This window comes from Osmerus mordax, chromosome 14 (assembly GCF_038355195.1).
Source record: "Osmerus mordax isolate fOsmMor3 chromosome 14, fOsmMor3.pri, whole genome shotgun sequence".
NCBI classification, from domain to species: domain Eukaryota; kingdom Metazoa; phylum Chordata; class Actinopteri; order Osmeriformes; family Osmeridae; genus Osmerus; species Osmerus mordax.
Genome location: NC_090063.1, coordinates 16,523,421 through 16,538,555, shown reverse-complemented (window position 1 = coordinate 16,538,555; position 15,135 = coordinate 16,523,421). Strand labels below are relative to the sequence as shown.

Genomic DNA, 15,135 nt, shown 5'->3' with positions numbered 1-15,135 from the left:
GACTGATGGCTAACACTACTTTACAGGAATACATGGACACTAAAGTGTAAGTAATGGGTGATGAAGTGGGACTATCAACATGTTCATATTATCAACAACACAAATCATGCTTCACCCAGTTCTATACTGCTCTATATGTGACGTATGATATGTGCATCCCATGCATATACTATGTATATATCTACATGAAATACATACATTGTATATAATGACATATTAATGATCACCATCTCACCTGAGAGCCGTTCACTCCCTGAGCGCCAACAGGACCAGTGAAACCAGAAGCTCCCTGAAGACAAACCAAACACACACACACACACTCAAACACACTGACACCAGGCAGGGCTTGTCCTTCCTTCACATGGAGCTGGACGGCGGAGCAGCTGCTGTAACTCACCAGTGCCCCCGGTGGCCCAGGAGGACCGTCCAACCCACTCTCCCCCTGCGGAAACAAATCAAACATGGTTTGTTTAGCTCTTACAAGCAATGTCACAGAGGGCTTCACACACGCAAACAGACAGGAAGGTCAACATCTACATCAGCGAAGGTTTCCCAGAGTGATGCAGGGTTCCTCACCTCAGGCCCCTGAGGGCCCTCTGGGCCCAGCATCCCTCTGACGCCCTGAGGCCCCTGAACACAAACAGCACAGCAGAGAAGTGAGTCCATCAGTACTACCTGGGCTAAGCTCAGCTTGAGACGACACGTGTCAATAAAACACATTTAACGTTGTAAACAGACACTTACTGGAGGGCCAACCAGGCCAGGGTGTCCATGTAAACCCTTGGAGCCCTAAAGATGGAAACATAATTCAAGTTTGTAAGAGTGAGCCCTGAGTTGTTGTAGTACTGTCTTCAGCCACTAGGGGGCAGTGCACTCACACCACTTTGCAGAAAATGCAAGAGCAACTGGAAATGCTAATGAATTTTCAGGAAATACACATAAATAAATAAAAAGTTTCTTTTTTTCAGTACTTTCTCGCCGGGCTCTCCTGTGTGTCCTCGTGGGCCCTTGGCTCCAGTGTTACCCTGAGAAGCAGAGAAACAGAAGCAGAGAAACAGACCTCATCAGTAAGGATACGGCTGGGAATGGTCCTGTCTACACACTACACACTGCAGTCAGTCCTCCAGACAGCTCATCTCAGGAGTCAGGGTTAGGTCGACCTGACTAACACAGTTTCTCGTCTTCCAGGCTCTGGACGAACGGCTCGCGTGACTCATGTTTGAATGAACTGAGTTTGAGGGATGCTGGGGTCCAGATCTCACCTCGTCCCCCTTCTCTCCCTTCGATCCAGGATCTCCTCTGTATCCCAGCGGGCCCTGGTCCAAACAAGACAAAAACAACAACAGCGTCATCCACTCAGCCAGACATGAACCAAGCTCACTGGTTAGAGCATGTGACTGAGGTCAAGAGGATGCGGGTTCAAATCTCGCTTTGGATACGTCAGATCATTGGTTAAATGATTCTGTTCCAGGCTGGCGTGACGATTCCTAACAGCTGATATGAGACATGGCAGTGACGAGGTCATGGTGTAGTCAGATGAGAAGAGTCAGATGGCTGAGCGGTGAGGGAGTCGGGCTAGTAATCCGAAGGTTGCCAGTTCAATTCCCGGTCATGCCAACTGACGTTGTGTCCTTGGGCAAGGCACTTCACCCTACTTGCCTCGGGGGAATGTCCCTGTACTTACTGTAAGTCGCTCTGGATAAGAGCGTCTTACAGTATGACCTCTGACCCCTACCTGCGGTCCAAGAATGCCAGTTGAGCCAGATTGGCCGTCCTCTCCGTTCTGTCCATCTCTCCCGGGGGATCCCGCCCTGCCAGCTCCACCCCTGTCACCACGGTCACCCTGCAACACAACACCACCATCATCACCACGGTCACCCTGCAACACAACTGCTGTGGAGCTGTGGGGGGAGAGAGGGACCAGAGTACCAAGGATGGGGCCTTGGTTCCTGGGTCAGATTTCCAAGTGTTTATCCACGGTCACATGACCTGAAAGTTCTTGGTGTAGATGGTAGCGTGTGGTTAGCAGCGAGAGAAACGAGATCTCCCTCTCTGAAGACAGGGCATGGTATGAGAACATGGTCAGATGGATGCGTACTGTATGTTCACGTACACACACACACACACAGTTTCACACAGATATGCACACTCATGTACACATACACTGTACACACACACACACACACAGTTTCACACAGATATGCACACTCACGTACACATACACTGTACACACACACACACACACACACAGTTTCAAACAGACATGCACAGTCACATACACATACACTGTACACACACACACGCACGCACTTGCGTACACAGAAACACACACACACAAACATTTCACTGGCCACGTGCATGCCCCAGTCCAGACACTGGAGGGTAGAGAGTTTGGAGGGACGTGTCTACAGCTGTCCCAGACCTCGCGCCTCTCTGATGTGGGTCTGTGTCGGTCGTGCCTCAGAGTCACAGCACTTTACGAGTCAGTTCAGCTGAGGACGGTGACACTCCAGGACAAAGCAGAGCAGAGGGGCTGTCCCCAGCCACACTGCCATCGTGGGCAGAGAGGGCTCCAGCGCTCGACTTGCTGTTTTGTTTGTGTGGTAGAGTGGGACGGGGGAGAGACTGAAAGGCTTAATACCTTTTGTTTAACGATCTGTTAAAACCAAAAGATTCAATCCAACGTTGAATAAATTACATGTTTCATATTTCACTGGGGTACCCACAGAGAAGAAAATACAACGTTCTCTTGGGATAATCTGCTAAGAAAATGTGATGTTTATAAGCCTTTCTAAATGGGGACAAAAAAGTAATCTTTGAAAAAAGGGCATTCAAATTCTCTCACAAATATGGAACCTCTTAATAAAAGCAATAAAACCGTTTTCATTAGCTTTTTTCCAGTAAAACTAGTTACATCATTGGGAGTTGTGCAGTTATGCACACACACAAACACACACACAGTCACACAAACACATGCACAGTCAAATACAAAAGCACAGACATAGATGCACAGTCACACACACACAGGCAGACAGACAGACAGACAGGCAGACAGACGTGGTACTGACCATGTCTCCAGCTCGTCCTGGTGTCCCTGGATTCCCAGGATCCCCCTGAGGCCCCTGGGTAAACAAGCCAGCCGTCACTCACCCCACAGTCTCCCATAGCAACACAGCACCTCCCCCTATCTGGCCCAGAACTCCCCAAACACAGACCATCGATGACATCATGTGGTTATTACAGCAGAGCTGGTCAGGTGCTGCACGTGTCTCACCTGAGGCCCGGTCTTCCCTCCCTCTCCAGCTGGACCTGGTGGACCCTGACTCATCTGCAGGCCCACAAAGACACCAGGGTCAGGCTGAGGGAGCCATCACACACACACCACTCCACACACACACCACTGCACACATACACACCATACACACACACACACTATACACACACACACACCACTGCACACATACACACCATACACACACCCACGCTATACACACACACACACCACTGCACACTACCTAAGCGGAGGGAGGAAACCATCACCATCACACACACACACACACACACACCACTCCCCACATACACACCATACACACACACACACACACACACACACACACACACACACACACTATACACACACACACACACCACTGCACACTACCTAGGCTGAGGGAGGAAACCATCACCATCACACACACACCATACACACACCACTCCCCACACACACCACTGCACACATACACACCATACACACACACACTATACACACACACACACACACACACACCACTGCACACTACCTAGGCTGAGGGAGGAAACCATCACCATCACACACACACACACCATACACACACCACTCCCCACACACACCACTGCACACATACACACCATACACACACACACACACACAACTATACACACACACACACACACACCACTGCACACTACCTAGGCTGAGGGAGGAAACCATCACCATCACACACACACACACACACACACACACACACACACACACACCACTCCCCACACACACCACTGCACACATAAACACCATACACACACACACACACACACCATACACACACCACTGCACACACACACACACACCATACACACACCACTGCACACACACACACACACCACTCCCCACACACACACACAGCCCAGACTGAGCAGGTTACCTCAGCTGGTCACTGCATACTTACAGGCCAGCCAGCCTGGAGCAGCTGGAAGAAGGATGTTTGCTGAAAGAAGAGCGAGGAGGGATTGTTTTAAATCACACCAAGCATGAGAGACATGAGTCACATGACTAACGAATGGATTACTAATATTCCAGAACAGCTGTTCACAGATCTAACATCTTACATAACAGCTATGAAAGGGCTCAGTAAGGTGTATGTGTTGATCAGTTCATCAGATCCAGACAGCAGTCTCCCTCGCTATGGAAACCAGCTGAGGAGACTGCAAACCACCTTCTGCTTTCATCACGGACACGTTACAGTGTGACACAGACAGGACCCTCCGACCGGACGCCACATGCAGCACAGTAACCAATCACACAGCCTCTTTTCCCTTTACATGCCCTCAGAATCTTTATTCAATAAGGTGAGTGCCGTTTTCCATCCTGCTGATGTGATGTTTTATACAGCCTGCAGCTGTGGCCTGGCTGGGGTGTGTGTGTGTAAAGGGGGGGGGGGGGGAGGAGCAGAGCAGAGATCACACGAACCACACCTGCAAGGTGTCCAGACGCCACTGCCTCAGAGCTGAAGAACACTTCGCATGGAGCCCAGGCTGTGTACTAAAGGAAACCCTGGGCTGTGTACTATAGGAAACCCCAGGCTATGTACCAGAGGAGCTGGGAGCTATAGGAATTGTGTACCAAAGGAGCTGTGTAATACAAGAGTTGTGCACTAAAGAAGCTGTGTACTAAAAGAGGCCCTGGATACCAAACGAGCCCCAGGCTGCTCCGGTGACTCACCCTGAAAGCAGCCCAGTCCTCAGGGGTGTTTCTCCACAGGTAGAAGGAGGGTGTTCCTGGAGGGCCTGGAGGGCCTGGCTCCCCCCTCCGCCCAGGACGCCCCCCCACCCCCAGCTGACCCTGGGATGGACAGACAGACAGAGACACAGCCAGAGACAGCCAGACAGAGACAGAGACACAGACAGAGACACAGACAGAGACAGCCAGACAGAACCAGACAGAGACAGACAGACAGAGACACAGACACAGACAGAGAGACAGACAGACAGAGAGACAGACAGACAGAGAGACAGACAGACACAGACAGAGACAGCCAGACAGAACAGACAGAGACACAGACAGAGACACAGACAGAGAGACACAGACAGAGAGACAGACAGACGAGACCTTCATTTCAGAACAACAGCTCATGCATATGACTGGTTGACTTTAAGCTGAAACACATTTTACGATCAGAGGAGAATGTGTCTGAACCACATGGTTGTACCGGCGCTTCAGTCAGATCCCACAGAAAACAGAGTAAGATATTCAGGATAGGCTTCCTGAGCAAATCTGAATTATTTTCTTTAGCGGTATACTTCTCTATGCCCCCTCCCCCCCCCACCATCACTTGGCACCAGGCAGTTAGTGAACCCCTGAGTAAAAGATGTCCGAAGTCTACATCAGCCCACAGTGTTACATTTACATTTAGTCATTTAGCAGACGCTTTTATCCAGAGCGACTTACAGTAAGTACAGGGACATTTCCCTGAGGCAAGTAGGGTGAAGTGATTTGCCCAAGGACACAATGTACCACCTGACTCCCATTAATATCAATGACTGGACTGGAAGACTTAGGGAAGAGGAGGGGTTTAGGGTTACAAACACAATGTGGTTTGAAGCAAACTTGAGTCTGTGAAATCTGTCTGCACCACAGTATGAGTGCTCTGAGAATGCCGCGGGGTCGACAAGCCAACAGGACATTGAATCACAGATCGTTAGGTTGTAAACACACTCCACCTGAAGCTATAGTGAAGCTGGTCTCCTCTTACCTTGTCACCTTTGAACCCTGGAGAGCCATTGGGACCAGGTTGACCCTGCAGAAGGGGTGAAGTTCAGAGATTCAGATTTGCTTGAGGAAAAGGCCCCTCGTTGAAAACAGTAAAACAGATGTAAAATAGGTCGACCGAATCCAAATCTAACCGCAAACATAATGAACAAGAAAAAAACAGAATCAAATGATGATCCAAATTTTAAAAAACTAAGTGTGAATCAGCTGTGTATTCTGGAGTGAAACCAACTCTAACTAAATCTGTTCCAGCTTCCGCCAGGCCGGAGCGACAGCCTAAATCAGCGGGCGGATCCGATGACCCCTGTAGACCTCTGGGTCAGTGAGGTCTCTCCTGCTGTCTGTGAAAGCCAGGAGCCATTAAGCCACTCCGTTTTAGGGGTTATCCTCCCGCATAGTTTAGGTCTGTTAAGCTGGTGGAGGAGAGGGGCGGGCGGGCGTCCTGGTAGCTCGCTGTGTAAAAGCACGCACCGTTACGGCCAAGGCCAAACACAGGGACCTGGGTTCAAATCCAGCTCAGGCCCCTTCCTGCATGTCCTCCCCCTCCCTCCCTGCATCCCTGCCTCTACTACTCTCCTATCAATAAATACCCCACCCCCCCTCCCTCCCAAAAAGCTAGTTAAGGAGCCAGCGTCCTAGGTCGTTAGGGCCGGCGCGATACGGCAGTGTGTTGCCCGGGGTAACCAGCTGCGTGTCCAGCACATGCATCAGACGACCATCTTCACCCCAGGTAAGGTCTAGTCACCATCGCAGGATTGAAACGTAGTGCGGTGCAGGATTTGGACAGCTGGTTGCTGTTAGCACCACCCCCCCCCCCACCCCAGCCTATAAAACCTAGTGATAGAAAGTAAAGAGGGATCGTATTACGCAGAAACAGCGCGACATCACAAGCCCAATCAACACGTACGGTGGTGAAGGTTCCAGCGGCAGGAGGCCCGCTGGGCTCGGTCTCCTCACACTCTGTCACGTCTGACGATCGTTACGTGTGACGCACAGCAGCAGGGAACTAACACCCACTTCAGAGCATCACCTGCCTTGGTTAGGCTCCTCCCCCCCCCTCTTCTGATGAAGTTTCAGGTTCTGGAGTAGGTCCAGAAGACCATCTCTTCCTCTAGCCTCAGGGCCTGGAGGAGATCCAGAAGACCATCTCCTCCACCAGCCAAGCTGATGTCCAGCCAGGCCAGAGCCTGCCCTACGGGGCAGAGGGAAGGCCAGTTCCTGGGGGAACCCCCTCCTCCTCCTCCTTCCCCTCCTCCTCCACTACAGTCTGTGTTCCTGGCCAGCAGGACATCGTCCTTCATGTTCCCTCCAGCAGAGATGAATCCCAGCCGTGGTGCAGAGCGATCCCAGGGTCTTTACGGAGGCCCTGGCTCCGGGCCTCTCCCCAGACACGGCCAGATGTGCCATCTGGGCCTGGTTCTTGTAAAAACCATCTCGAACCCGGACCTCTGATTGGGCCATGCCGAGGGCTCTTTCTCCGTCTCCACCAATCGGACGGGACGCGGATGAATGTTTGCGGCCGTCGTGACTTGTGATTGATGGGATGCCCGGCGTGGTTGGCGCTCGTGGTGAGAGGCGGAGCTTTGAGGTCGCCAACGTGAGGACAGCGACATCAAAGACGTGGGAAACGACTAACGACTGAACTGGATCGCTTGACTTTGATTACGCTCGGGTCCTGATTGATGGAGCGCAACTCTTGTGATCTCACAAGCACAAACAGAACCCAGGTTTTCCTCCTTCAGAACTCCTCACCCACAGTACGGAATGTGACTTCTTTCTATTGCACACAGCAAAGCAAGACAAACATCTCCACACTAACTTCAAGCAAGGCACTGCTAAAACAAATATCATGCTCTTCTCTATAAACCATACTAGACAGGAAGGAGGAGTAACACAAACCTCTAGGCCTGGAGGGCCCATCCTCCCTGGAGGTCCTCTCCTGAGGAGGTACTTCCTTCCATCTGAGCCCAGGACCAGATCTCCCTCCCTGGATACGACGGTCACCGTGCCTGGGTGCTCCTTGTCTGGTGGAGCCAGCCCACCCTTCACGGTGGAGTCAGGCTGGCGGGGGCTATGCCCATAGGGTGTCCCCACCTCGGTTTTCACGGGGGGCTCGGAGCTGGGGGGAGGGGGGCTCTGGGATGGCTTACGCTCCACCCCCACCTCCACCTCCTCCATCAATCTGTTGGAGTCGGGATAGTCGGGATCGACAGTGGTCTTCTCCAAGCGAAAGCCGGGCGAAGGCTTCTTGGCGCCCGACCGGGCATCCAGATCGATGATGACATCATCCGACGGTTTCCCGGGGAACCGTGCAGCCCCTCCCCTCCCCCTGGGGTCAGAGTCCTTCTTGTCGGTGGTGATGTTCTCCTCAGAGTGTTTGGACGAGGGCTCCGGCTTGCCTGCCTGCCCGCCCACGGCACCTGGGGAGGGGGGCTTCCACGGGGGGGTGAGGGGCCCCCCCTGGAAGAAGGGATCGGCCAAGTCTGTGTCCTCGTCCACCACAAAGACGTCCCCCCGTCCCACGAAACCTTTCTCGCGGCGCCCAGAGGGAACCGTTCCGTCTCCACGGTGACCTCCGCTGCGTGGAAACACATCCTGTGGAGAGACAGGGATCTCGGGGGTTGGAACTGTAGACTGCATGATACAACACAGGAGGAATGCCAATCTCTAACAGCCAACATGTTGTATCTGTTCCCTCGCTGCGTACTCATGCGAGTGGTAATCTGGGGGAATGTGTGTCTTTGTGAAGGCCAATAAACATCCGGCATGTTGTTTTGTTTTGTTGCTAAGACAGAAACGTTGTCTTTCTAAGGTGAACCAGGCAGTCGGATAAGTGACACCAGCAAAGCACACAGACCGTATCCCAACTGTCTCCTTTATCTTCCTATACACACAGCTCCCCCTCTCCCTCTCTCTCTCTCGACTAAGGGTTCATAGGAAATTGAGAGGTACAAGTGAGGGAGGGGGATGAGAGCTGGGGGACAGGGATGAGAGCTGGTAGGAGAGGGGTGAGGGTTGGGGGACAGGGATGAGAGCTGGTGGACAGGGATGAGGTCTGGGGGACAGGGATGAGAGCTGGTAGGAGAGGGGTGAGGTTTGGGGGACAGGGATGAGAGCTGGTGGACAGGGATGAGGTCTGGGGGACAGGGATGAGAGCTGGTAGGAGAGGGATGAGGTTTGGGGGACAGGATTGAGAGCTGGTAGGAGAGGGATGAGGTCTGGGGGACAGGGATGAGGTCTGGGGGACAGGGATGAGGTCTGGTGGACAGGGATGAGGTCTGGGGGACAGGGATGAGGTCTGGTGGACAGGGATGAGGTCTGGGGGACAGGGATGAGGTCTGGTGGACAGGGATGAGAGCTGGTGGACAGGGATGAGGTCTGGGGGACAGGGATGAGGGCTGGTAGGAGAGGGATGAGGTCTGGGGGACAGGGATGAGGGCTGGTAGGAGAGGGATGAGGTCTGGGGGACAGGGATGAGGGCTGGTAGGAGAGGGATGAGGTCTGGGGGACAGGGATGAGGGCTGTATGCAGGCACACAAACATTTTCACTCACACACACACACACTGCAGCGTTCCTCTTGCCATTACCTGTGTGACATGCACACTCTGCTGGTCATACTCTAACACACACCTTCACAGACAGATTTCACATGAAGGTAGAATCATGTTCCTCCTGCCTGGGCTCTGGGTGCCCCCTGTCTAATCACAGGGCTCAGCAAAAGCAAGATTCAGCCTGCTCTGGGTTTGTGTGTGACTGTGTCATCTACAGTAGTGGTTTGAAACGGCATGCTGGAGTCAGCAGAAACAGAGGCCTCTGGGAGGTTCTGATGGTGGTGGTGTTGAGAGGGGGGGCCAGGGCAGGAGGGGGGGGGGGCAAGGGGGGGGAGGGGGGTGGGGGTTCGTACAGCTGACTGGCAGGTCTTTGTTGAATAAACTACCGGCTGTGTGCTAAAACATCTTACAAACACTTCCCACTCCGGAGGTCCTACTGTGGTGGTTGGAGCTCAGTGGTGGTGTTTGGCTGCAGATCAAGAGGTCCCAGGTTCAAATCCCCCCACCCCTCCTCTCTACACTGCTTTGGGTAGAAGAGTCTACTTAATGAAAGGGATAAGGACTGTTGTTCTACAAATGTGTGTGATTTTAATTGACATGTATTGGAACACCTGGGAGAGATTGCTGGTTATTATTATTATTAATCTAGGTGTTTCCTGTGTCTGCATGTAACAGACATGTTGTCCCCAGGCCATGACTACACACTGAGAGCTACACACTGAGAGCTACACACTGAGAGCTACACACTGAGAGCTACACACTGAGAGCTACACACTGAGAGCTACACACTGAGAGTTACACACTGAGAGTCACACACTGAGAGCTACACACTGAGAGTTACACACTGAGTCACACACTGAGAGCTACACACTGAGAGTTACACACTGAGAGTTACACACTGAGAGCTACACACTGAGAGCTACACACTGAGAGTTACACACTGAGAGCTACACACTGAGAGCTACACACTGAGAGCTACACACTGAGGCCAGATACACTGACTGAACTGCATCGGGCACACACACACACACACACACACCAACACAAATGTCCAATCAAATCAATTAAAAATGTATTTGTTTAGCCCTTTTTACACGCAAGCATGTCACAGAGGGCTTCACATACTTCCATAGAACTGCCCCTCAACCAACCTAAACCCTCAAGATTAGGTTCAACCAAGACCCTCCAATTAGATGGCAAGGTCCATAAATCTACCTGAGACACAGGTATGCATGTAGGCAATCTCAAACTGGCTGGGTCTTGCAAGCAGAGAAAGTCAATTTTTTTAAATGTTTTATTTATTTATTTTTTAAACACAGAAAAGCTTGTGTGATGTTTTTTCAGACGTTAAAAATGTGTTCGTTCTAAAATGCTGAGAGTGGAACAGTCAGGGAAGCACACAGAAGGAAGGAGAGATGGCGAGGGGAGAGTTGACCTTTGACCTGGAGTGTAGACCAGCCACAAGTCTCACTTCCATCCAGCTGAAATCCACCTCGGACCAACCTCCTTTCATACCTCCTTTGCTAACTAACTACGTGAGAGACCAGGTTGAAAGGACAAAGAAAGGTTGTGTGTCTGTTTAGGGAGTTTCCTCTGGTGATTGTAGGTAAATTAATAGAGAATCATAATCTCTCCGCTGGTGATTATATGTATTATAGACGTGTGATATCTCCACTGGTGTCTGTTATACAGATGCATAACATGTCCTGATAACATGATAACAAGCACCAAGCACGCAAGTCAGAGCACATAGGGTAATAAATCCTGAGCTGCCAAGGCTCCACAGAGACGTCACTCTGAACTGGAACTGAACCAGAGTTTAAAGCTGACGACTTAATGCTGATGTGAATAAAAAATACAAATAAATAATAAACACAGCACACTCCTGTGATCTTAAAAAACGTCAGAAAACCACAAGCCGCAATTCTGAGAAAATGACTAACTGGTGCTAATCCCACACAAACACAAAACACACAATTAAACATGAAACCGAACCCGATGAAAGTGTATCGCTGCGCTCTGCATAATGGCCTTGATTCAAACAGCGTGCAGAGGATTTGGAACAATATTGACTCATGTCATCACACTCCTAACGAACCAAACCTGGACGGAGAGAGGAACCAAACTCAACACAGACTCATCAAACGTGCATCACACCAACCTTGTCAGGACCCACCATTCGTCTCGCTATCTTCTGAGCCTCCAGGAACGACCCAAATACATCCAGTATCAGACAGGCCAGAAGCAGGCGGCCACCTGCACTAAGCCTCATCCCTGCAGGTCACCTGGGACTGCAGAGCGCCAGCTTGATCCTCAACGCCTACGACTGGAGTTCCCAGGTAGCAGCAGGTCCAGATACACCACAGACCCGCCCTCACACACACACACACACACTCCTCGCTGAGTCACACCCACAGCACTGAGGCTTGTCGCTCGCCCTCGTACGTGTCGATCTTAAGAACTGTCTCATGTAGGCCACATGCTGACACACACACATGCACTCAGTGCTGTACACATCAGACTACCCCACGTCCCCTTAGGGCAGTCCATGCAAACAGGTGTCTCTCTCCTGCGTGTGTGTGTCTTTGAATGTAAGGAGAGAGAGAGAGAGAGATGAGAGAGAGATGAGAGAGAGAGAGATGAGAGAGAGAAACTGAAAGAAAATAAGAGCACAAGAAAGAGCACGAGAGAGAGAGAGAGAGAGAGAGAGAGAGAGAGAGAGAGAGAGAGAGAGAGAGAGAGAGAGAGAGAGAGAGGAGAGAATGAGAGTGAGGGAATTCGAAAGAGAGGGGGGAGGGATTGGGGTGTGTGTGAAATAGGACAGGGCATGTCTGAGGGGTGCTGGGGAGGAGAGACAGGCACCGGAGCAGAGAGAGAGAGAGAGAGACAGAGAGACATGAGAACAGAACATGCCTTAAGAACACAAGGGGTTCAACCAGAGGAATCGGAATATGGAGTGATGTGATGTCGCGTGTGACACTAAAGAACCAACTGGAACTGCCTTCACATAAATCCAGAAATACAGTTCAAGTTCATCCAGGCAACCATCATCTCATCCATAGCAACCTGATTACCTCCACCATCATCTCATCCATAGCAACCTGAGGAAGGGGAGGAGGAGGAGGAAGGGGAGGAGGAAGGGGAGGAGGAGGAGGAAGGGGAGGAGAAGGATGGGGAGGAGGAGGAAGGGGAGGAGAATGGGGAGGAGGAGGAAGGGGAGGAGGAGGAAGGGGAATCCCTGAGGTCTCCAGATGGAGCTGAACCAGTTCCTGGTGAGAGGCTGCAACCCCAGGAACGACCCCAGGACCGAGGATGAGAACCAGAGGGTAATGGTGGAACCGCAGAACCCACAGGGATTCCACCCCCTCTGGGAGTGACAGTGGAAGCAGCCGTAAAACCACAGCTGAAAGCACTGGAGGGAAACAGCAAGGCTCCCTATGAGGCTGGAGTGATTTATACGTCCTGGAAGATGGGATGGAGAGGGAGGGGAGACCCACAGCGCTGTATCAAAGACCAGGACAGGAACCATTACTTTATGTCTGTGGTCGCAAAGGAACAACCACATTGACTGACATCAACTGTTGTTTACAGTTCAAGAATGTGGCTGTGAGAGAGAGAGGGAGAAAGGGAGACAGACAGACAGAGAGAGAGAGAGGGAGGGAGAAAGGGAGAGAGACAGACAGAGAGAGAGAGGGAGGGAGAAAGGGAGAGAGACAGACAGAGAGAGAGAGAGAGAGAGAGAGAGAGAGAGAGAGAGAGAGGAGAGAATGAGAGTGAGGGAATTCGAAAGAGAGGGGGGAGGGATTGGGGTGTGTGTGAAATAGGACAGGGCATGTCTGAGGGGTGCTGGGGAGGAGAGACAGGCACCGGAGCAGAGAGAGAGAGAGAGAGACAGAGAGACATGAGAACAGAACATGCCTTAAGAACACAAGGGGTTCAACCAGAGGAATCGGAATATGGAGTGATGTGATGTCGCGTGTGACACTAAAGAACCAACTGGAACTGCCTTCACATAAATCCAGAAATACAGTTCAAGTTCATCCAGGCAACCATCATCTCATCCATAGCAACCTGATTACCTCCACCATCATCTCATCCATAGCAACCTGAGGAAGGGGAGGAGGAGGAGGAAGGGGAGGAGGAAGGGGAGGAGGAGGAGGAAGGGGAGGAGGAGGAGGAAGGGGAGGAGAAGGATGGGGAGGAGGAGGAAGGGGAGGAGAATGGGGAGGAGGAGGAAGGGGAGGAGGAGGAAGGGGAATCCCTGAGGTCTCCAGATGGAGCTGAACCAGTTCCTGGTGAGAGGCTGCAACCCCAGGAACGACCCCAGGAACGAGGATGAGAACCAGAGGGTAATGGTGGAACCGCAGAACCCACAGGGATTCCACCCCCTCTGGGAGTGACAGTGGAAGCAGCCGTAAAACCACAGCTGAAAGCACTGGAGGGAAACAGCAAGGCTCCCTATGAGGCTGGAGTGATTTATACGTCCTGGAAGATGGGATGGAGAGGGAGGGGAGACCCACAGCGCTGTATCAAAGACCAGGACAGGAACCATTACTTTATGTCTGTGGTCGCAAAGGAACAACCACATTGACTGACATCAACTGTTGTTTACAGTTCAAGAATGTGGCTGTGAGAGAGAGAGGGAGAAAGGGAGACAGACAGACAGAGAGAGAGAGAGGGAGGGAGAAAGGGAGAGAGACAGACAGAGAGAGAGAGGGAGGGAGAAAGGGAGAGAGACAGACAGAGAGAGAGAGGGAGGGAGAAAGGGAGAGATACAGACAGCGAGACAGAGAGAGAGAGAGGGAGGGAGGGAGAAAGGGAGAGAGAGACAGACAGAGAGACAGAGAGAGAGAGGAAGGGAGAAAGGGAGAGAGAGAGAGACAGAGAGAGAGAGGGAGAAAGGGAGACAGAGAGACAGAGAGAGAGAAAGGGAGAGCAAGAGACAGACAGAGAGACAGAGAGAGAGAAAGGGAGAGCAAGAGACAGACAGAGAGCGAGAGAGAGAGAGAGAGACAAGGAACAGAGAAGAATGAGGGTAGAGGTGTGAGCCGGAGAACCCCATCCTGTCTGTGGGGAGAGCAGCAGGAAACAGCGGAGTAGGGAGAGCAGGGGGTCGTGGGGTCGTGGCGTCGAGGGCCCTTTGGAGGCCTCTTTTCCGTTTCTTCCAACACGCCCCGGCCTCCCCACAGGGGGTTCAGGAGGCTGAGACAGGGAGGCTGGGGAGGAGGCTGAGCCAGGGAGGCATGATGACCCGCACTGAGGCCTGGGGAGTTAGACCCGTCACATGTGGCTAACCCCCTCTGGACCTCGGCCGCAACGATAAATCATGATGGGGCGATGGGGATTTGTTATGTAGTGTACCACATGTAACCTCTTTATCCCCCCCCGGGAAGCGCAGGCCGGGGGTGACAGGGGAGAGATCGTGGATGAAGATAGGTTACATGTGGTATACTTCATAACGAATCCCTATTGGCCTTGCTTTATGTGATTTATCGTTGCAGCCGAGATCCAGAAAGGACAGTCTGGGACACGATAATTACACGTTTGAAAAGCTCTGA

At 51.9% G+C, this 15,135-nt stretch overlaps 1 protein-coding gene across 1 annotated transcript in view; it reads right to left on the bottom strand.

Moving 5' to 3' along the window:
- The window catches only part of si:ch211-196i2.1 (collagen alpha-2(I) chain), a 32,597-nt gene extending 20,724 nt beyond the window's left edge, over positions 1-11,873 (bottom strand). Inside the window, exons 1-13 of the mRNA XM_067250373.1 lie at positions 11,739-11,873; positions 7,925-8,620; positions 7,385-7,606; positions 6,009-6,053; positions 4,979-5,098; positions 3,275-3,328; positions 1,736-1,843; positions 1,263-1,316; positions 972-1,025; positions 745-789; positions 577-630; positions 398-442; positions 236-289 (exon numbers count right to left, since the gene is read on the bottom strand). Of these exons, the coding sequence (XP_067106474.1) occupies positions 236-289; positions 398-442; positions 577-630; positions 745-789; positions 972-1,025; positions 1,263-1,316; positions 1,736-1,843; positions 3,275-3,328; positions 4,979-5,098; positions 6,009-6,053; positions 7,385-7,606; positions 7,925-8,620; positions 11,739-11,849 (1,662 nt within the window). The 5' untranslated portion in view covers positions 11,850-11,873. The remainder of the gene's footprint in view (positions 1-235; positions 290-397; positions 443-576; positions 631-744; positions 790-971; positions 1,026-1,262; positions 1,317-1,735; positions 1,844-3,274; positions 3,329-4,978; positions 5,099-6,008; positions 6,054-7,384; positions 7,607-7,924; positions 8,621-11,738) is intronic.
- Between the last annotated feature and the right edge of the window lie 3,262 nt (positions 11,874-15,135).